Raw genomic sequence first — 23,637 nt, 5'->3', positions numbered from 1 at the left:
GTAACTAAAATATTTTTTCTATTGAACTCCAATGCATTACTAATCATTTTCTACATTAATGTCAATATATTGTATATATTTAAGAGTAGATCAATTGAGTATCTTTTCACTGCAAATGTACATTGTAAATTGCTGTCAGGCTCCAACTTCAGCAAAATCCATTTTTGGAGTTGTTAACAGCAACCTGAAATAAACATATCGGTGTTTGCTCCAAAGAATCAGCATTATTCAGCTTTGAGAGACAACATACATTCCCACACCAAAGCCTCTGGATAGACGCGTTTGTTTTCTCTTCTGAAAATGATCTGCACCAGTTGGAAAAAGTAATATCCGTTTCATATTCTAATGGCTTCCAGCCTCACCTGATGAATTATTAAACGCAAATCAATAAATAAAGCCTCAAACCGATTATTGTTTTGGATATGCCCAATTTACTTTGTTTCAAATTGGAACAGAATTACACTATCAGAGTGGCTTTAAAATGTTCTACAATCTCCCACCAACCCTAGAAATGTTCCAATCTTGAATGTTTGCCCAAAACATACCTTCCCCCAGAGATCAGTTTCTCAGTCCCAGCAAGCAAAGGCTTACCACATGCTAAAACTCACTCAACTCTTTAACCTTGCTTTGTTTTAATACTGCACTTGGCTTAAACACCCATTTGCAGTGCCATGAGTTAATTTTTTCTACATTACCACAGAACCATAGAAAAGTTACAGCACAGAAATAGGCCATCCAGCCCATATTGTCCATGCCAGCCCAATGGAACTCAGAGCCCTTTCTAATCTGACCTTCCTGGACCCAGCCCATAGTCCTGTAGCTTATCTTAACTGATATAAAGTTTTGTTTCTAAAGTAAATCAAACTGCTCTGGCTATTAATAAACTGTGTAAAATACTTGACAGTATGTTGACCTCGCAGTAAGCAGTAGTAGCATATGGGACAGTTGTCCTGAACTCAGAAAAGGCTACATTATACTGCAGTTTCCAAATCCTCTCCTCCAACACTTCCAAACATAGCCAAACCAAGTTGGTTGGCATTGGCGGCTTATAGGATATATAATTACACTATGACAGCTATGACTCTGCAAATATTGTACAAGATTTACACCACAGCCAAGTAAGGAAGGCAAACCTAGAGGTAAGATAATCATAATTTGCTTAATTGTATTAGCTACATTCAGTCTTTACATTCCCCCTTTCAATAATGCTATGGCAACTACATTTGCTGACAACAAAATAGACAAGAAAATAACTTGCCAAGAAGATAGAGTGGGCAAACATTTGGAAGTGTAATGTAGGAAAATGTGAATTTGTCCACTTTGGCAAGAATAATAGAAAAGCAGTATATTTTCCAAATGGAGAAACTGTAAAACTCTGCAGTAGAGGGGGATCTGGGTGACCTGATACATGGATCACAAAAAGCTGGTGTACACGTGCAGTAGGTGATTAAGAAGGCAAATGGAATGGTGTTTATTGCAAGAGGAATTAAGTATAAAATGAGCATAAAAGTTGTACACTGCATTGGTGAAACTTACCTCTGGAGAACTACAGTTTTAGTCTCCTTGCTTGAGAGGATACCTTTGCATTGCTAGTGCAATTATGTTTCACTTGACTGATTCTTTGAATGAAGGGCTTATCCTATACTGCAACTCAGAAGAATGAAGGGCTATTGAAACATAAGATCCTGAGGGAATTTGACAGCACAAATGCTCAGAGGACATTCACTTTCGTGCAGTAGTATAGACCAGGGTACACAGTTTAAAAATTAGGTGTCCTATTTTAAGGCTGAGATAAGGAGATTTTTCTTCTTTCAGAAAATCATTAGTCTGTGGAATTCTCTTTCCCAGAGAGCAGCGCAGACTGAGTCATTGAATAGATTCAAGGAGGAATTAGATAGATTTTGATCAACAAGACAGATAAGGGGTATATGGAGGTGGGGAGAACAAGCAGGAAAGTGGAGTTGAGTGCATAATCAGATCAGCCATGATCTTATCAAATGGCAGAGCAGGCTCCAGGGGCCAATTAGCCTATTCCTACTCTTAATTCTCATACTATTCTGCATAATCCAAGTTACGACTGAATAAACAGAACCCCATCTTCAGTGACTGTAAACTTGTACAATAGCAAAATCTGGTTGATCATGACCCTCATTCCTACCACAATAAATCAGGAATCCACCCCATAAAGAGAAAAGAAATGGAGCAGCCTGAACAAGTTTTGGACGTTTAGAGCAGTTAAGGATCCCTGAAATACCAGCGAAATCCCAGTATTCAAGCGAAAGCAAGAAAAATACCATAAGCTTCCCACCCCCACAAGATCCTGCTCTCTACCTCCCCCAACAACCTACAGTACTATCTCTCCAACTGTTGTGCGTCAAGGTAAAATGGTTTCTAATTTAAGTTGTCAGCCTTGGTGTCCGAGAATCTGGATGCATTTCTGATTAAAGGTCAGGACTTTTGGGTTTGTTTGTTTTACTCAGTGTATATAAAATGTGCACTTACATTTTACAACTCGGTTAAAAGTTTAGTGAGTATTTAGTGAATGCAAAGTCCCTCAACCAAACGGTTTCTCCAGTCCTGATGCACTGAATGTTGATCGGCCCCTATTGAATCTGTAGATTGGACAATCTTCTCTGATGTGGTGCACAGTTTGTTTTCTCCCACAGATACATAGAGAGGGAGTTGGCCCTAATGCCCCATCTGAGGTTGGTCAAGCAGAGGCTGTAGCCAGTCCTGAATCTGCTGAGGGTGGACCGCTCTTTCCTTGGAAGGTTGAAACCAGACAGCTGTTAGGTTGGGTTGAGACCAGATTCTTGTTTGTCACATCCAATGATTCCCATTCATTTGTCCAGGCAGAATTTACATTCAGGTCCTGTGTGGGATTTTTTTTTCCAGATCAGCCATGGGAATTGTATTTTGAGTGGGCTGACTTGATTAGTGTGAAGAGGCAGGCGGGGGCATTGCAAACTTTTTCCATCACTTTATGGGTTATTGCAAGTTGGCAGATATGTGGAGACGTTTGCCAAGATAGGGAGCCAAGGGAATGGTGTTGAGCAGAGTGTCCAGTAACAATATGCATGGTAGCATTCTGCTGGGTGCCAACTCTATGTGTGTGATGATTTTGACTAATTGGGATGCAATTTTCCATCAAGTCTATGCACAAGTGCTGAGGTTTGGAGGGTGGTGGTCGCAGCACCCCACATTGAGCCACCTGGTTTGGAAATAAAGTTGTTTCTGGACTTGACCTTGGTGATTATGGGAAATGTATTAAGATCATTACTGTTGCCTAGTGACAGCAGTCCAGAGGCATAGCAAAAAAGCGGAGGAGAGCATTTAGTAAGAGTCAGAGAATGGACAGGACCTCTAGGCTCTCTGATCAGTAAGGCTACAAGGCTATTTATTGGCAACACAGAACTCAAACTGTTATTGCCTGGCGCTTGTGTAGCACAAATGTTACTTGCCACCCGTTAGCCCAAGCCTGGATTTAATCCACATTTTGCAGCATTTGGATATGGACTGTTTCAGCATTTGAGTCGTCGCAAATGATACTGAACATTGTGCACTCATCAGCGAACATCCTGCCTCTGACCTCATGATGGAAGGGAGATCACTGATGAAGCAGCTGAGATGGTTAGGCCTGGGACACTACCTTGAGGAACTCTTGCAGTGATGTCCTAGTACTGAGATGATTGACCTCCAATCACCACAACCATCTTCCTTTGTGCCACGTATGACTTCAACTAGCAGATACTTTTCCCCTTAATTCCCATTGACTCCAATTTTGTTAGGGCTTCTTGATGGTACACTCAGTCAAATGGTGCCTTGATGTCAAGGACAGTCACTCTCAGCTCATCTCTAGCACTCAGCTCTTTTGTCCATATTTGAACCAAAGCTGTAATGAGGTCAGGAGCTGAGTGACTCTGGTAGAACCCAAACTGATCATCCATGGGAGGTTATTGCTAAGTAAGTGCAGCTTGATAACACTGTTGCTAACTCTTTCCATCACTTTGCTGATGATCAAGAGAAAACTGATGAGTGGTAGATGGCCATTTTAGATTTGTCCTGTTTCTTGTGTCTAAGACATACCTAGGCAATTGTCCACATTTCCAGGTAGATGCTAGTGTGGTAGTTATATTGGAATAGCTTGGCTAGGGGGCACGGAAAGTTCTGAAGCACAGGTTTTCTATTGCTGCAATATTGTCAAGGCTCACAGCCTTTGTAGTATCCAGTGCCTTCAGCTGTTTCTTGAAATCACATGGGGTGAATTGAATCAATGGATAAAGGGTAAATAAAGGGAAAAAGTAGAATGCAAAAACAGAATGCAAGAACTTTTACAAGTAAATAAAAAGAGTAGCTAAAATAAACAGTGCTTAAAGGAATATATTATGATGTCATTTCATAAGTCTGTCTTTCATATCTTATTACCTACTTAATCAAAATAGTTAGAATGATTGAAAGATGAGTTTCACTATATTAACCCCATCATGAATAGGGAAATCCAGTACAAGGGGGAATAATCTTATTAGAACGAGACCATAAAGAAGTGAAAAGAAGAAACACTTGACAGAATTTTGTGTGAAAATCTGCAATTTCTTCAATTGGCTGTGGATCCTGGGTCAATAAAAATTTTCAAAGTTAAGATTGATGGATTGTTTGTTGGGAAAACATATCAAGGCATACAGACCAAAGGCAGGTAAATTTTAGGTGGCCTTGTGTGTTCTATCCAAGTTTCTTCTCCAGGAAACTATTTTTAAAAACTTTCATTTATTATTTTATTTATTATTTTTAAATTTTAATTTTTCTTTTAAAACCTTGCTGCAAAAAGTTTGGGTGCACAGAGTTGGGAGTAAGGTGTTAGCGTGGATAGAGGATTGGTTGTCTAATAGGAAGCACAGAATTGGAATCAAATGGTGCTATTTTGGTTGGCAGTTGGTGACTAGTGGAGTGCCACAGGGATCGGCGCTGGGGACTCAACTGTTTATCATTTACACAGATGATCTGGAGGAGGGGGCTGAGTGTAGGGTAACGAAATTTGCTGATGACACGAAGATGATTGGAAAAGCAAATTGCATGGAGGGCATGGAAAGTCTGCAGAGAGATCTGGATAGGCTGAGTGAGTGGGCAAGGACCTGACAGATGGAGTATAATGTTAGCAAATGTGAGGTTATCCACTTTGGTAGAAATAATAGTAGGAGGGATTATTATTTAAAAGGTGAAAAGCTGCAGCATGCTACGGTGCAGAGGGACCTGGGGGTCCTTGTGCACGAATCGCAAAAACCCAGTCTGCAGGCGATCAAGGCGGCGAATGGAATAAGAATAAGAACATAAGAAATAGGAGCAGGAGTAGGCCATCTAGCCCTTTGAGCCTGCCCTGCCATTCAATAAGATCATGGCTGATCTGTCATGGCTCAGTTCCACTTTCCCGCCCTCTCCCCATAACCCTTAATCCCCTCTCTTATCAAAAACCCATCAACCCACGTCTTAAAAATATTTAGCGAGGCAGCCTCCACCACTTCAACGGGCAGAGAATTCCAGAGATTCACCACCCTTTGAGTGAAGAAGTTCCTCCTCAACTCCGTTCTAAACCGCCCCCCCCCCCCCCCTTTTATCTTGAGGCTGTGCCCCCTAGTCCTACTGTCTTTTTTGAGCGGGAAGAGTCTCTCCACCTCTATCCTATCCATCCCATTCATCATCTTATACGTCTCAATGAGATCTCCCCTCATTCTTCTAAACTCTAACGAGTACAAGCCTAGTTTATTCAGCCTCTCCTCATAGCTCAACCCCCTCAACTCCAGTATCAGCCTAGTAAACCTCCTCTGCACTCCCTCCAAGGCCAAAATATCTTTGCGCAGGTGCGGCGCCCAAAACTGCACACAGTACTCCAGCTGCGGCCTCACCAATGCCCTATACAGCTGCAGCAAGACCTCCCTACTTTTATATTCAATCCCCCTCGCTATGAAGGCCAGCATCCCATTCGCCTTCCTGACCACCTGCTGCACCTGCAAGCAGGGAGGTCTTGCTGCAACTGTACAGGGTACTAGTGAGGCCGCAGCTGGAGTACTGTGTGCAGTTTTGGTCGCTGCACTTGTGGAAGGATATATTGGCCTTGGAGAGAGTGCAGAGAAGGTTCACTAGGCTGATACCGGAGATGAGGGGTTTAGCCTATGAAGAGAGATTGAATAGACTGGGTCTGTACTCGTTGGGAGTTTAGAAGGCTGCTGGGGGATCTTATAGAGACATATAAGATTTTGAAGGGGATGGATAGGGTAGAGGTAGAGAGATTCTTCCCGCTTAGAAAGGATTGCAGGACTAGAGGGCCCCCTCAAAATAAGGGGGTTTGGGGGGGGCGCAGTTTAGATCGGAGTTGAGGAGGGACTTCTTCACTCAAAGGGTGGTGAATGTCTGGAATTCTCTGCCTGTTGAAGTGGTGGAGCTACCTCGCTGAATATATTTAAGTCATGAGTAGATAGGTTTCTGATAGACAAGAGAATTAAGGGTTATGGGGAGAAAGCAGGAAAGTGGAACTGATCCACTTCAGATCAGCCATGACGATACATTCAAACAAAATTTACACTCCATAGTACATTTAATAAGTGCATATGATCCTATAACCTACACTGCTGTACTTAAGATATTCTTATAGCTACAATTAAAAAGATTGAAATTTAATAGCAACTGATGATTTACAATTACCTTATTAAGAACATTTAGTTTTAAATTGAATGCCTGACTCATTTAGACTTGAAACTAAATATTAAAGTTACCATTTAAAAAAATCTTTCATTGGATGTGGATGTCGCTGGCAAGGCGACATCTATTGCCATCCTTATTTGCCCTTGAACTGAATGGTTTGTTGGGCCATATTAGCGAGAGTGTGATTAAGAGTCAATCACATTATTTTGGCTCTGGAGACACATTTAGGCCAGACCAGATAAAGACGCCAGATTTCCTTCCCCAAAAGGACATCAGTGAAAAACATCATTACTTCATGGTGTCCATTATCAGATTTATAAATTGAATTTAAAATCCATCAGCTGCCATAGTGGGACTTGAACCAGATCATAAAACCAGATCATTACCTGGGCATCTACATTATTAGTCCTTTGACACTACCACTATGCCATCTTCTCCCCCTGGTTAAATGGATTAAAAGCAGAAATTATGTACAAGTTTAGACAGGAAGATAGTTATTTTTGTATGTAGGACTGCTTTATGTTGAGCCAGTTTTACTTGCTAGAATATTTTCACGCAAGTTTTAAATTTCTAAATTTAGTGTCCAAAGCACAAGGTGATGACTAGAAAAATGAAGTGCAGGAATGCTTCAGAATGGGTTTGTCAAAGGGTAAACTTTAGTTTTCCCTACTGCCAAGAACTCGATTGATCAGAGGTGAAAGAAAATCATGTCTGCTACTACTGACCTGTTGAAGAATTGGTCCAAGAGAGTTCTTGTCTTTCTGACTAACACCATCTTTCTGTAATCGGGCCAGAAGCTCTGGTTTCTTGAAGGGTTTTAGTACCAATAAGTGGATTACCCTATCCTTATAAGATCGTTGGGAAACATTGTTGTTTGTATTGCACTTCCTTATTGTATTTGCAGGATTAATGGGAGTTGACCGTTTCCTTTCAGGTACAGCATCTGGGATGCCCGGTGCCGGCTTACGAATCTGCACTCGCTTACCTAGAAATGGGACAAAAGCAACTTGTAAGTTAAAACAAAAATCAAATTAAGAAAAAAAACCTAATTATGTGTATGCTAAAATAATCAGTATTTATTTTGTCTTCCAATATGCACTTAAAATTGCTTGGATTTTGACTTCAATACAAATAGTCTTACATCATTAACAGTATACAAACATGGAAAGCACATCTGTTATAATATGCAAACTCACTTAGTTGCATTATAACCAATGAATTGATTTTTTTCCCTGCTCACCTTTCCTCTTCCAAACTATTCACCCTGAGCTATAAGAGTTCACACTTCCACAGAATCCCTATAGTGCAGAAGAGGCCAATCAGCCCATTAAGTCAGCACCAAATCTCTGAAAGAGTACCTTCACCAGGCTCACCCCCAAACCCCCTTTATCCCTGTGCATTTACCAAGGCTAATCCACCTAAGCAATACATCTTTGGACATGGAGGGGCAATTTAGCCAAGCTACCTAACCTGTACATCTTTGAACTACGGGAAAAAACATGCGCACCCAGAGGAAACCCATGCAGACACAGGGAGAACATGCAAACTCCAGAGTCACCCAAGGCCAGAATTGAACCCAGGTTCCTGATATTGTGAGGCAGCAGAAAATTGGTTAACAGACAGGAAGGATAAACGGGCACTTTCAAGTTGAACGTCTGCAGCCAATGAAGTGCCATAGCATCAGTGAGGAGGTCTCAGCTTTTTATAGTTACGCCCTGTTAAGGCTGTGACAGGAAGCAATGTACCCCAACTGAAAAATTAGATAGAAAGGTAAGCTGTAGCAGCAAAAAGATAGATAGGTCAGGTGCACAACAAGGCAGTTATAGGAGGCAATGCTCCCAAAAAAAATTTTAAGTGTCAAATTCGTGTAAAAACTGGATTAAATCCTGCTAGTTTTTTTCAGCAGGAGTTTCTAAATGAATCTTCCACACACTGTGCAATTCAGAGTGTTCTAGCATAAATCTTGCTAAAAAAACCTGTGGGCAGGGCCTATTCCCATTGGAGAGGCCGGCAGCGTAATGCTGAGTGGGCCACTGCGCATTTGCCGATCTGCCAGTCAGGATCGACACAGCCACATTAGCGCGTGCTGCCAACCTCCTGGTTGCTGTCTAGTTCCACAACCCCTCCAAGCCCCCATCGGCTCGATCACTGGCACTGTGAAAATGTCCGGGCCAGCCTCAACAATGCCCCCGCCCCAACCCAGGCGGCTGACACCGCCCCCCTCCCTTTGCTCGTAATCCCTATGCAATGGGACACCCCCACCCCACCGATCCACCCCCAGAGGCCCTGCCCTAATGCCAAGTGGGCAGTGCCAGGGAAATAGTCTGGCACTGCCAAGGTGGCAATACCTGGAGGCACCCCTTACCCCCAACCCTCTGGTGGGCATCAATTGCCCTCCCTTCACTCTAGTAGGGTCAGGCTGCCAGCTCCGTGCAAGTGAGGAGCTATACCCTGCCTGAGTGAACCAGTCCTGGCGGGGAAGGGGGGGGTTAAATTATGCAACACTACGCCAATTTCTGGAGCAGAGCTGTTAGTGCCAGAAATCCGGCTGCTGGAGACTTGCAGCAGGCTGGGAGAATCACCCCATAATGTTCAGATGTGCAAAGTTATTCACTTTGGTTATTAGAATAGAAAAAATAGAACAGAAAACCTGATTTTTTTTTGAGAAGTTTAGAACTTGCAAATATTGTCCTTTACTCTAAGGAATACAGATACAGATTGTAATAGTCTCATGCTGGAAAAACAACAATTAGCAGAGGTTTGAGTGTCCATTCTATACGTTGTTACATTTAACTGCATGCTTACACGAATCCATAGCATCTTTCTATATCTTGCATTAAATGCAAAATTCTAAGAAGATCAGAAATACAATTACTGTATGAGACAACACTCCCAGATAGTCAGGTCAGTGACAGTACTGCACATAAACCCAATTCTAGAAGTATGGTAAATTTTGTAACGGCACAGGAAACGTTTATCCTGAACTCAGTTATGGACTGCAAAATCAGACATGGCAGTAACTCATACAGGGTCTGTTGTCTTTGTAAATTGCAAATGATAGAAAAACTGGCTAACTGTTCACAATACTAAGCAGAGAGATGTGGGCAACAATGTTACTTCAACAGAATTGGAGATCCTGCAGCAGGAAAGGTATTTTTTCCTATTTGGGTTGAATGCCATTCTCTAGTAAAAGATAATTAATTTGAAAATGAGGATGACAATAGAAAACTGGAAGTATTGGAGGACTGGGAGTCAACACAAATGGGCAACTGAATTTGTGTGGGTTAGAATATGGACAGCAGAATTTCAAGTAAAATGAAGTTACTGGAGAATAGGAAGCTACCCAAGAGAACACTGAAGGAGTCATGTCTGGATGTATGCATGATAGGTTCAAAAGAGGATGGGGGTGAGAAACAGAATGTTACAAAGCTGGAAGTAGCCATCCTTTGTGAAGGGTAGTTTAGTAGGTCAGAAACTCAGCTTGATATCAAGTAGGAATCTGAGGTTGTGAACAATCAGCTTCAACTTGAGTGTTCAGGGAGGGGTTGGAATTGGTGGCAAGGGTTACGAAAATAATGGTTTCAGACCTCTTATCATCTGTAATTTCCTCCAATTAAGCGTAGGCTTGTTTGTCTAACAAGTAGGTTGAAAAGTAGAGGAAGAGTTGGGTGTTACAGTATACATATGGAAACTGATACCACATTTCAGATGCTGTCACCAAAAGGTCAGAACTTTGTTGAGGAATAGGAGGCGGCTAAGGATAAAGCCTTAGAGGACTATATAAGCAAATGTGCAGAAGCAGGCAAACCTATCACTATAGATGCTCTGGCTACAGTTAAATACAGTAAGAAGTCTCACAACACCAGCTTAAAGTCCAACAGGTTTATTTAAGTAGCACAAGCCTCTTTCAGAGTGCTGCTCCTTCATCAGGTAAATGAGAGTTCTGTTCACACACAGGGCATATAAAGACACAAACTCAGTTTACAAAATAATAGTTGAAATGCGAGTCTTTACAGATAATCAAGTGTCAAAAGTACAGACAATGTGAGTGGAGAGAGTATTAAGCAATGTTAAAGAGATGCATATTGTCTCCAGCCAGGACAGTTAGTGAGATTTCGCAAGCCCAGGCACTGCGTTTACACCAGTCCAACGCCAGCATCTCCACATCATGGCTACATTTAAATACACAAGAATAGAACCAAAGGGAGAGCAATTTCACTGAGCTGGAATGGAGAAGTGCAGGAGGAGAATAGTATAGTCGAATGTGTCAAAAGGATGTAAAAGTAGTTGAAAAGGGGCAGGGAAAAGTGTATCATAAGCAGTGAAAGAATGCTATGTGTGACTTGGATTAGGGCCATTTCGATACTGTGGCAGGGATGGAACCAACTGGGAACTGCGCACATATCCGGTCTCCATATTATAAAAATGGATACAGAGGCTTGAGACAGGTGCAAAAATTTACAAAGTGTGTACTGGCACAAGAGAGGCTCATTTTGCTTGGAAAGATGTAGAGACAATGATTTTGAATATTTTTAAGGCAGTAACATATCGAATCTTGACTAACAAGGGAGTTGAACGAACAGGCAAGAAGATGCAGTTAAGGCTCAGATCAACCATAATCTTATTGAATGGTGAGGGAGGCTGGAGGGGCCAAATAGCCTGCTATCAGGTCATATCATTTGTTCAAATGAAAGGGAAAATGGAAGAGTAACCTGGTTGAGGTCTTTAAAATTATAAAGAACTTAACAGGGTGGACAAAACAATGTTTTAACTTGAGAAAAATTAGAGGCCATAAATATTATTGTCCTTAACAAGTTGCACACATATTTAACTGGAGCAGTTAGAATGTGGAAATTTGCTCCAACAATCAGTTACATAGTTATAACAGCATAGGAGTAAGCCATTCAGTTCAAGTTCCTGCTAATTCTGTAGAGCAATCTAGTCACTCCCATTCCCTTGCAAGTTTTTTTCCCCCAAGTGCTCATTCAATTTCCTTTTCAAGTCATGGACAGTCTTCTGCCGCCTTTATTAACAGCAAGTTCCAGATCATTACCACACACTAAAAAAAGCTTTTCCCCACATCTCCCTGCATCTTTTGCTTAAAATCTTAAATGTCCCCTAGTCCTTGTACCACCAGCTATTGGAATAGCCTTTCTTGGCTAAATCTTTCCTAATACTGTACCCCTTATCAGATTTCTCTTCAACCTCCCTTGCTCCAAGGAGAACAAATCCCAGCTTTTCCAAACCAACCATGTAGCTATAATCTGTCATCCCTGGAACCATTCTGCTAAATGTTCCACACAAGGATGTTTGCATCCTTCAGTGGAGGTGACTAGAATAGATGCAGTTAAGGGGGAACAATGTAAACACACAAGAGGGAAAGAAAGAGAAGCACATGCTACTTTTAGATCAGAGAAGAAATGGTGGGAAAAGACTGATGGAAAGTGTAGACGTTGGCACAGACAGGTAGACTCAAATGTTCTACTTTGTTGTGCACACTCTATTCAATTCTCTGATTGAACAGGTTCAAGCTTAAGAATTGCAGCAAAGAGGAGCAAGGATTTGGATTGGGGGCATGGGGGAGCAGCAAAAGCCAAATGTGAGCTACATAGAGGATGTAACAAAAAAAGTCAGTGTAATCAATCAGATCCACCATATCTAACCGAAAATAGGTTAACTGGCAATTCCGTTCCTTAAATTTGCATAGGCATAAAGGCAAATTACATTTACGCACTGCCAAATTCCCAATATGGCAAATTGTTCCCTGGCAACTTGGGTGAATGCAAAAGCATAAAAGATTCATGTGTCGCAGGCTTTCAGAGCTGTCATTTGCAGATGCTGTTCCAAATTTTATGAATATGGTAAACTTTTCTAGCAGTCCACCTTGTGAAACAGATGTAAGAGACTGGACCCAGCGATATGACCTGACAGGGGTCTTTAAAGTCCTGAGATGATAACAAGCGTGGATTGCACATTAAGTATCACTACACCTGTATCAGCCGATCACAAAACTCTTCCAAATCTCAATCCTGCAGCATGGTGAAACTTCAAAGAAAGTCTTCACCACTTTGCATCATGTAATCTACGAAGCCAGTTTCGGATACATCTCGCCAAGTTTCCCTGAATTCCAGATGCTTCAACCTTCTCAGTTTCCCATGAGGGACGTTGTCAAAGGCTTTGCTAAAATCAAAATAAACTACATCAGTTGCACTTCCTTCATCCACACGCACGATTATATTTTTAAAATACTATCAAATTTGTTGGGCATGGCCTCCCTCTGACAAAGCCATCCTCTATCTCTAATCCATGCCATTCCAAGTAGCGATTAATTCTCTTCTTCAGAATTTTCTCCATTAGGATAGATGAAAGGAAACCAGTAGTACCAAAATCTTGCTGCCATTTATGCTAGCTGACCCTTGTTGAGTTTCCTGATGGCGAGGGATGCATTCAGTGGGAAACCCCATTGACAATAATAGGACCATAAGATCCCACCATGAGCAAGTGGCATGCTGCTCCTGCAGAACACACTTCAGAAGGGGAGGAAAATCCTGCCCTAGATGTAGTATACTTGGATTTCCAAAAGGCATCAATAAGGTGCCACACAAAAAGTTTAATATACAAGATTAGGACTCATGGAATTGGCAGTAATATACCAGCATTGATGGAGGATTAGTTAAGTCAGGAAGCTAACAGGATGAACAAATGAGGTATGTCAAGTTGGCAGGCTGTGCTAGTGGAGTGCCACAAGAATCAGTGCCAGGGCCTTGGTTACTTACAATCTATATTAGTGATTCAGACAGAGAGAAGGTAGACTATCGAAGTTTATTAGTGATTCAAAACTAGGTATGAATGTAAGCTGTGAGGAAGGTAAAGAGGCTGCAAGGGCCAGCACAGTGGTTAGCACTGCTGCCTCAGTGTCAGGACCCAGGTTCGATTCCCAGCTTGGGTGACTGTGCGGAGTCTGCATGTTCTCCATGTGTCTGCGTGTGTTTCCTCCCACAGTCCAAAAATGTGTGGCTTAGGTTAATTGGCCATTCTAAGTTGCCCGTTAGTGTTAGGGGGATGTCAGGGTGATTGGTACGGTAAATGTGTGGGGTTATGGGAACAGGGCCAGGGTGGGATTGTTGTTGCCGTAGGCTTGATGGGCCAAATGGCCTTCTTCTGCACTGTAGATATTCTATTCTGTCTTGATAGAAGATAACCTTGTGAGGTTATCCACTTTGGTAGAAATAATAGTAGGAGGGATTATTATTTAAAAGGCAAAAAGCTGCACCATGCCACGGTGCAGAGGGACCTGGGGGTCCTTGTGCACGAATCACAAAAACCCAGTCTGCAAGTGATCAAGAAGGCGAATAGAATGTTGGCCTTTATGGCGAGGGGGATAGAATATAAAAGCAGGGAGGTCTTGCTGCAACTGTACAGGGTACTGGCGAGGCCGCAGCTGGAGTACTGTGTGCAGTTTCGGTCGCTACGCTTGTGGAAGGATATATTGGCCTTGGAGGGAGTGCAGAGAAGGCTCACTAGGCTGATACCAGAGATGAGGGGTTTAGCCTAAGAGAGATTGAATAGACTGGGTCTGTACTCGTTGGGAGTTTAGAAGGCTGAGGGGGGATCTTATAGAGACATAAGATAATGAAGGCGATAGATAGGGTAGAGGTAGAGAGATTCCTCCCGCATAGAAAGGATAGCAGGACTAGAGAGCACAGCCTCAAGATAAGGAGGTGGCAGTTTTGATTAGCGTTGAGGAGGAACTTCTTCACTCAAAAGGTGGTGAATGTCTGGAATTCTCTGCCTGTTGAAGTGGCGGAGGCTACCTTGCTGAATATATTTAAGTCATGGGTAGATTGGTTTCTGATAGACAGGGGAATTAAGGGTTATGGGGAGAAAGCAGGAAAGTGGAACTGATCCACTTCAGATCAGCCATGATCTTATTAAATGGCGGGGCAGGCTCAAAAGGCTAGATGGACTACTCCCGCTCCTGTTTCTTATGTTCTTATTAGTGGGAAAATAGTGCTGTGGTGGTAATGTCACTGGACTAGTAATCCAGAAGACCAGGCTTATGCTATGGTGATATGAGTTCAAATCCCAGCAAGGCAGATGGTGCAATGCAAATTCAGTTAACAAATCTAACATATAAAGCTAATTTCAGTAAGGAGGGGGTGGCGGTGAGAGGGCATGATATCTATCATCAATTATTGTAAAAACCTTTGGTTCATTAATGTCCTTTAAAGGCAATATGATATTCTTACCTGGTCTGGCCTACGTAACTCCAAACCCACAACAATATGATCAATTCTTAACTGCCCTCTGTAATGGCCCAGCAAACATATCATAGGGAAATTGCTGAAATCCATTATTAAGGAAGTTAGAGGAGGATATTTAGCAAATCGTAACAGGCTCAGGTAGAGTCATCATGGTTTTGTGAAACAGAAATCATAGTTAACTAATTTAGAGATCCCAGAGGAACTAACGAGCAAGCAAGCTGAATAAAAGTGAATCTGGAGATGTGATGTACATGGATTTCTAAAAGGCATTTGGTAAGGAGGCAGTCTTGTGCTGCAGTGGGTAGCATCCCTCCCTCAGCCAGAAGTTAGAATCTCAGTCCAGGACTCAGCCAAGAAAGGTGTGTTCATAATGTGGCCAACAAATTGTGCAAATCCTCCCAACATACCAATGGCAGGTGGTAAGAGTGGGTGAGACTCCTGATCATCTGCAGAGTGGCGTCCCTCAAGCTACAAGCCTCTGCCAACAGGCAAGCGATCTGGTCCAGGAAAAAACTTGCTATGGGAACTGACTTCTGAAGTAGTCAGATGGATTCTTAACTGTTAACTGTTTCTGTCTCCACAGATGCAGCCAAATCTGCTGAGTTTATCCAACATTTTCTGCTTTTATTTCAGATTTCCAGCATCTGCAGTTTTTGCCTTTATCCTCCATTTTGTTATGTAGCATTATTGCCTTCCTAACTGGGATACATTTCAAACAGTAATGACAACTCAAAACTGGACACTCATGGGGGCAGTGTGCACAATCAGCAATAGCAGAACCATATTCAACCACAATCTGTAACCTCGTGGGTTGGCATTTCCAACTCTGCCATCACCATCAACACTTGTTTGATGATACTGAATAGTGAAGCAGATCAACACTTGTTCAAACAGAGTGCAGAAGGGCAGGTCAGGCACACCACCAGGCTTGGCTAAAAGGTGTTAAATATGGCGAAGCTACAACAGAGCACTACATGCATTCCAAATAGCAGAGCGGCGTGCACTAACCAAAGCTAAACGATTCCACAACCAATGGATCATATCTTAGCTCATCCAGTCATTAATAGTGGTGGACAATTAAACTAACTGGTGATGGAGACAAACGACTCCATCCTTCATGATGGGAGCGCCAGTACATAAATGAAAAGGCTGCAGCATTTGTTACCATCTTCAGCCACAAGTGCTGAGCAGATGGTCCATCTGGTCTTCCTCCTAAGGTCCCTAGCATTACTGTTGCCAGTCTTCAGCCAATTCGATTCAATCCAAATGATATCAAGAAACAGGTGACGGAACTGGATATTGTAAAGGCTATGGGCCTTGACAATATTTCAGCAGCAGTGTTGAAGACTTGTACTCCAAAAGTTGTTGCACCCCTCGCCAAGCTGTTTCAGTATAGCTACAATGCTGGCATCTACTCAACAATATAGACAATTGCCTAGCAATGTCCTGTCCACAAAAACCAGAACAAATCCAATCTGGCCAACAGTCAAGACCAAAGTGATGGTTCACTGACAATTCTATTAAGTAGCACCTACATAGCAATAATCTAGTCACTAATGTTCAGTTTGTAATCTGCCAGTGCCACACAGCTCCTGACCTTGGTCTAAACATGAGAAAAAGTGAAATCAAGAGGTGAGTTGACTACCCTTGACACATTTGACCAATTATGGCATCAAGGAGGCCTACAAAACTGAAGATTAGGGATCAGGGACAAAGTTCTCCATTGTTTTGGTGTCATACAGGAAGATAGTTGTGGCTGTTGGAAGTGAGTAATCTCAGTCGCAGGACATTATTGCAGCGGTTCCTCAGGTAGTGTCCTAAACCTAACCATCTTCAACTGTTTCATCAATGACCTTCCCTCCAATGTAAGGTCAGAAGTAGGGATGTGCACTGATAAATTCACAATGTTCAGTGCCAGTTATGATTCCTCAAATACTGAAGCAGTGCATGTGTGTTCACATGCACCAAGAAGTGGACAACATTCTGGTTTGGATGGAAAAGTAATAAGTAACATTCATGCCACACAAGTGCCTGGCAATGACCAACTCCAACATTACAGAATCTAATCATAAGCCCATAGCACTCAATTGCATCACTGAATCCCACACTAACAACATTCAGGGATTACTATTGACCAGAAATTTAACTGGTGTACTGTAGAACAAGGGAAGGCCTCATGTTATTACTGCTAGACTATTAATCTAGAAACTCTGCTAATGTTCCGGGGACCCAGGTACAAATCCCACCACAGCAGATGACAGATTTGAATTCAATTTAAAAAAAATTTGAAATTAAGAATCTACTGAGAATCATGAGACCATTGTAGATCATCAGAAAAACCCAACTGGTTCACTAATGTCCTTTAGGGAAGGAAATCTGCCATCCTTGTCTAGTCAGGCCTACAAATGACTCCAGAGCCAAAATAACTGCGGTCGGCCAACTAGGGATGGTCAATGAGTGCTGGTCAGCCAGCTTTACCCATCTCCCACGAATGAATAAATAAAATATAACTAATGTAGCTTCAAGAGCAGGCAAGAGACTGGGAATTTTGCAGCAACTAACATCTCTGAACTCCTGAAAGCCTGTCTACCATCTGCAAGGCTCAAGTCGGGTGTGTAATGGAATATTCTCCATGGATGACTGCAGCTCCAACAACATGATCCAGGACAAAGCAGCCCATTTGACTGGCCCACCATTCACCACCTTAAACATTCACTCCCTCCATCACCAATGCATAGTGACAGCAATGTGTACCGTTGACAAGAAGCATCGCTGTATCTCAAAGTTCCTTCAACACCACCTTCCAAAGCCATGGGGGGGGGGGGGGGGGGGTTGCGGTAATGGACTTTGCTCTGTAACGGAGCATAGTCTGGCACCGTGTCCCATGATGGAAGTGGGTGGCTGGTGCAAAGCAAGAGCAGTGAGGAAGTGAACAGCGCAAAACATGATGAGCTATAGAAATCAGATTTACAAGAGATTTTGCATTTTTAAAGTGCTTATGTTCTTAAAATAGCTGGATGAGCTTCACAAGCTTTAATGTGTATTCAATCATAGCAGCACCTCGCAGTAAAATAGGAAGAATTCAACCACAGAACTAACTGAAGTTGGAAGAATTAACCAAAAATAATTAAACCATTAAGATTTTTATCTGTTCCAGAAGATTTAATTGTGCTATCAGTTTAACTATCAACAAGGGTTGATTTTCAGCATAACATAGCCTGAAGCCAATGAATCAAGCACAACACCTCAATTGTTTTGTAACAGCTGCCATCTGTCTATTGAGATTTGATTTAAAGAGGACTATAGACTTGCCTTAAGGCTCTGGGATCAATGGGGAGAATGACAGCCACATTAATCGACATATCAAATGGCTTATTTTATATGCAAAATGTTCTGAAACATTCTGAGCTTCATTATGGTGCTATATAAATTGAAGATCTCCCTTCTTTCTCCAAGCCAATAAAAATCAGCTCAGCAAAAGTTACATGATTCAAATTTATAAACATCAAATCCTAAATTTTACTTAAAGTGTAAAGATTTTCAAAACATTGTCTGATAAATGCAATTTTAATTGGTCATTACAGTTTTAAACACTGCATACAGATGAAGGCTTTCATAGAATCATAGAGCCCCTGCAGTGCAGATTGAACCTGCATTGGCATCAATCCCATCCAGTTCCCCCAGCCTCATAACCCCACATATTTACCCTAGCTAGTCCCCATGACACTAAGGGTCAATTTAACATGACCAAGCAACCTAACCCACACAACTTTGGGTTGTGGGAGGAAACTAGAACACCCAGAGAAAACTCCGCAGACACGAGGAGAACGTGCAAACTCCACACAGATAGCAACCCAAGGCCGGGATTGAATCCAGATCCCTGGCGCTGAGAGGCAGCAGGGCTAATGACTGTGCTGCCCTATATAGTATAGTACAGTACAAGTCAATTCTAGTAGCAGGACACAAACAGCTGTAAATAAATGGATGGATCTCCTGTAGGTTCCAATGGGAAATATAAATGAACAACATGTAATAATAAGAAATATACTTTCTCATGACTCTCCTGATCTATATTAAGGCAGCTTCTGGAGTTGCTTTATGAATATTCTGAACTAATTTAATATCACGGCAGTGTTTCTGTCCCGACGAAAATAGGGTCATAATGTGCACAGCGATGGAATGGCCAGCTCAACATCAAATCCTCTGATCTCCTCAATATATCATAAGACTACGCTCCCAGATAGAGACAAGAGTAAATCAGCAAAATTAAGAGTAAAACAGAGCATGTAGATCTCACTTCTATGAGCTACGCAATAGAAATGTGCATTTATATAATGACTTTCACATAGTAACATGTACTAAGGTGCTTCTTATGAGCATTATCAACATTTGACACTGAGCCACATGGGGTTTGGAACAAATCATCAAAAGCTTAGTCAAAGAGCCAAGTTTTAAAGGAAACTGATGAATAAAAAAGTAATTAAGTAGCAATTCTCATCTGGTCAACCTGATCATTTTATTCTGGATCACCACCACTGACTGCAGCATCGACTTTGCAGGACACATATTACTGTAACCCAAGAACTAGATTATATGAAAAGAAGTGCTTTTGCTGTTGGAATACAAATACCATCAGATGTCGTGAGTCATTTTTCCAGCTAGTTTGGAGATTCGTCAGCTTAGAAGGATAACAGCCAGAAATAAACGTGTTCAGCATGACTGACAAAGAAAATGGCAACTCATTCGCTTTTACTTTTTCTCTGCCCTGAACGTGCATTAGAAATGTGGTATTGCTCAATTGTTTGAATTTACATACTTGACTGAATTTTGCTTTCCTGTAGATTTACAAAACCACTTGCCCTCACCTACATATCGGCCACCAGGTTTAATAACTTTGGTACTTCGACTACGGGTTTCCTCTTCTGCTTGAGTCATGCGCTCTCGTGTTATCTGATAAGAATCATTCGTTGCACATATTGTAATTTTATCCTGTATGCTTCCAAAGCAGTCCAGTTCTGAAACTCCATTGCTAAAGACAGACAGAGATAGAGATAGAGAGTGGAGAAGTTAAGTTCCATCACCTTCATAACTAATAGAATTTTAGCTACATTTGAACAAATGTTTATTAAAAATAATTATACTGAATGGCATAGTATATGTTCTTATTCTATTTCACAAATTTGGTATAATTACTTATCGTTACTGTGCATTCAGAAACAGGTTATCTAACCAAATTTGTTTACACCAATTAACAACATGCTTTCACTTGTAACAATCTGTATTGAAAGAGGGGCGCCATTCAAAAAAGGAAGGAAGGGAGAGAAAACCAGGAACGACAGCCCAGTTAACTGCATGTCAGTCATCTGGAAAGTGCTAGAATGTATTATGACGACAGTCTTAATGTACTTAACATAATATAATAATTAGACAAAATCATTTTTGCAAAAAATCCTCAAAATGTCTCTAATAAGTTTACTGACCAATAGATGTAGTATACTTGGATTTCTAAAACATCTTCAATAAAAAGGTGCTGCTCAAAGAGTAACAAGATAAGGGACTATGAAACTGGGGGCAGTGCATTAGCATGGATAATTGGTTAACAAGCAGGGAAAGAATAGCAATAAATGAAGCATTTTCAAGTAAGCAGTCCGTAACTGGTGGAATGCATCAAGGATCAGCACAAGAGTCAACTATCTATAACCTATTTTGATATCTTAGATAGAGGGAGAAAACAGTATATCTAAAATTGTTGATGATACAAAGCTAAATGGGAATGCAAGCTGTGAGGAGAACACAAAGAAATTTGAGAGTTGGCAACAAGGTGGCAGATAGAAGAGGCTTTTCACTTTAGTCATAATAGAAGAAATTTTAAAATTTATTTTTTAAAGTCATGAAATTTGCAAATGCAGATTTCCAGTGGGACTTGGGTTCATATTTTACCCTTTCACAGGACATGGATGAGGTTAGCAGGGCCATCATTTAGTGTCTATCCCTAACTGCCCTTGAACTTAGTGGTTTGTTAGGCCATTTCAGAAGGCAGCTAATGAATGCAATTACTGTCACTAGAGAGGTAGTGCTTGATCGACAAGTGGACAAGTCCCCAGGACTGGATGGAATGCATCCCAGGGTTCTGAAGGAAACGGCAGAGGTGATAGTAGATGCCTTAGTGATTATTTACCAAACTTCGCTGGATTCCGGGGAAGTGCCAGAAGATTGGAAAATGGCTAATGTTACACCGCTGTTTAAAAAAGGTAGCAGGCAAAAGGCAGGGAATTATGGGCCGCTTAGTTTAACGTCTGCTGTTGGAAAAATGCTGGAATCCGTCATCAAAGAAGAAATAGCGAGGCACCTAGAGAAGAACTGTTTGATAGAGCAGACGCAGCACGGATTCATTAAGGGGAAGTCATGTTTGACAAATTTATTGGAATTCTATGAGGATGTGACTAGTGCAGTAGACAGAGGGGAACCGGTGGATGTGGTGTTTCTCGATTTTAAGAAGGCTTTTGATAAGGTGCCACACAAAAGATTGCTTCAGAAGGTTAGGGGGCATGGATTTTGGGGTAAGGTGTTAGCGTGGATAGAGGATTGGCTGACTAACAGGAGGCAGAGAGTTGGTATCAATGGGTGCTATTCTGATTTGCGGTTGGTGACTAGTGGAGTGCTGCAGGGATCGGTGCTGGGGCCTCAGCTATTTACCATTTATATAGATGATCTGGAGGAGGGGGCTGAGTGTAGGGTGTCAAAATTTGCTGATGACACAAAGATGAGTGGAAAAGCAAATTGTGCGGAGGGTGTGGAAAGTCTGCAGAGGGATCCAGATAGGCTGAGCGAGTGGGCGAGGTCCTGGCAGATGGAGTATAATGTTAGCAAGTGTGAGGTTATCCACTTTGGCAGGAATAATAGTCGGAGGGATTACTATTTAAAGGGCGAACAGCTGCAGCATGCTACGGTGCAGAGGGACCTGGGGGTCCTTGTGCATGAGTCGCAAAAACCCAGTCTGCAGGTGCAGCAGGTGATCAAGGCGGCAAATGGGACGCTGGCTTTTATAGCGAGGGGGATAGAATATAAAAGCAGGGAGGTCTTCCTGCGACTGTACAGGGCACTGGTGAGGCCACAGCTGGAGTACTGTGTGAAGTTTTGGTCGCCGCACTTGCGCAAGGATATTTTGGCCTTGGAGGGAGTGCACAGGAGGTTCACTAGGCTGATACCGAAGATGAGGGGGGTTGGACTATGAAGAGAGACTAAATAGACTGGGTCTGTACTCGTTGGAGTTTAGAAGGATGAGGGGGGATCTTATAGAGACGTATAAGATAATGAAGGGGATGGATAGGGTAGAGGTAGAGAGATTCTTCCCGCTCAGAAAGGACAGCAGGACTTGAGGGCACAGCCTCAAGATTGGAGGGGGGGGGGGGTGCATAGAACGGAGTTGAGGAGGAACTTCTTCACTCAAAGGGTGGTGAATCTCTGGAATTCTCTGCCCGTTGATGTGGTGGAGGCTACCTCACTAAATATATTTAAGTCACAGGTAGATAGGTTTTTGGTAGGCAAGGGAATTAAGGGTTATGGGGAGAGAGCAGGAAAGTGGAACTGATCCACTTCAGATCACCCATGACCTTATTGAATGGCGGGGCAGGCTTGAAGGGCTAGATGGCCTACTCCTGCTCCTACTTATTATGTTCTTATGAATTAAGAGACATGACAGTGGATCCGGAGTCACATGTAGGTAAGTCCCTGCTAAGACTTGCAGATTCCCCTCCCCAAAGGAACTAGTGAACCAAATGAGTTTTAAGACAAATGATAGTTTTATGGTCACCATTACTAAGACTAGTCTTCAATTTCAGTTTTGTTTTAATTAACTGAATTTAAATACCACCAGCTGCCATGAATGAAACCTGTGCCCTCAAGACCCTTACCTTGAGCCTCTAGATTACCAATTCAGTGACATTACCACTATGCCACCATCACATGTATAAGAACATAAAGTTAGCATATAGGTGTAACAGGAAAACAAATGGAATGTTGCAAGGAATTTGAAATACATGAATAAGAAAGTTTTTCTATATCGTACAAAGCTTTGATGGAATACAGTGGGCAGTTTTGGTTTCCGTATTTAAGAAAGGATATGCCTGCATTGGAGGCATTACAGTGAAGGTTCACTAGATTGGCCCCAGGAATAAGAGTGTTGCCCTACGATGAGAGGTTACCTAAAATGGGTCTATAGTGTCTCGAGTTGGAAGAATGAGAGGTGGTCTTATTGAAATGTACAAAATTCTAGAAGGACTCAAGAATAGATACTAAGAAGTGATTTCCGTTTGTTGGGTAATTTAGGACACAAAGGGCAGTCTCAGGATAAGGAGCAGACCTTTCAGGATTGAGGGGAGGTAAAATTTCTTTACTCAGGGTTGATAATCTTTGGAATTCTCTACCGTAGGAGGTTAGGGATGCTCTACTGTTGAATATATTTAAGGCTGAGACAGACAGATTTTTGGTCTCAGGGAATCAATGGACTTGGGGAGCTAGCAGATGAGTGGAGTGAAGCCAAAGATCAATCATCATCATACAGAATGGTGCAGCAGGCTTGAACAGTTGTCTGATCTATTGCTCCTATTTACTTGGTTAACATATAACACATAACCTGGTTCATAAGAAAAAATGGTTTCAAAAACTAGCAGATGAAAGG

General features: G+C 41.9%; 1 protein-coding gene across 2 annotated transcripts in view; it reads right to left on the bottom strand.

Annotated features, from left to right (window-relative positions):
- Nucleotides 1–23,637, bottom strand: part of ell2 (elongation factor for RNA polymerase II 2) — a 134,492-nt gene that overhangs the window by 47,216 nt on the left and 63,639 nt on the right. Inside the window, exons 4-5 of one of the 2 annotated variants that reach the window (XM_080189096.1) lie at nucleotides 19,823–19,986; nucleotides 7,419–7,678 (exon numbers count right to left, since the gene is read on the bottom strand). In XM_080189096.1, coding sequence (XP_080045222.1) covers nucleotides 7,419–7,678; nucleotides 19,823–19,986 — 424 coding nt within the window. The remainder of the gene's footprint in view (nucleotides 1–7,418; nucleotides 7,679–19,822; nucleotides 19,987–23,637) is intronic. The other variant, XM_080189097.1, reaches the window with a different exon arrangement.

This window comes from Carcharhinus amblyrhynchos, chromosome 5, assembly GCF_965287045.1.
Source record: "Carcharhinus amblyrhynchos chromosome 5, sCarAmb.v2.hapA, whole genome shotgun sequence".
Lineage (NCBI taxonomy): Eukaryota > Metazoa > Chordata > Chondrichthyes > Carcharhiniformes > Carcharhinidae > Carcharhinus > Carcharhinus amblyrhynchos.
Note: the sequence above shows the minus strand (reverse complement) of the source record. Positions and strands in the feature narration are given on the sequence as shown.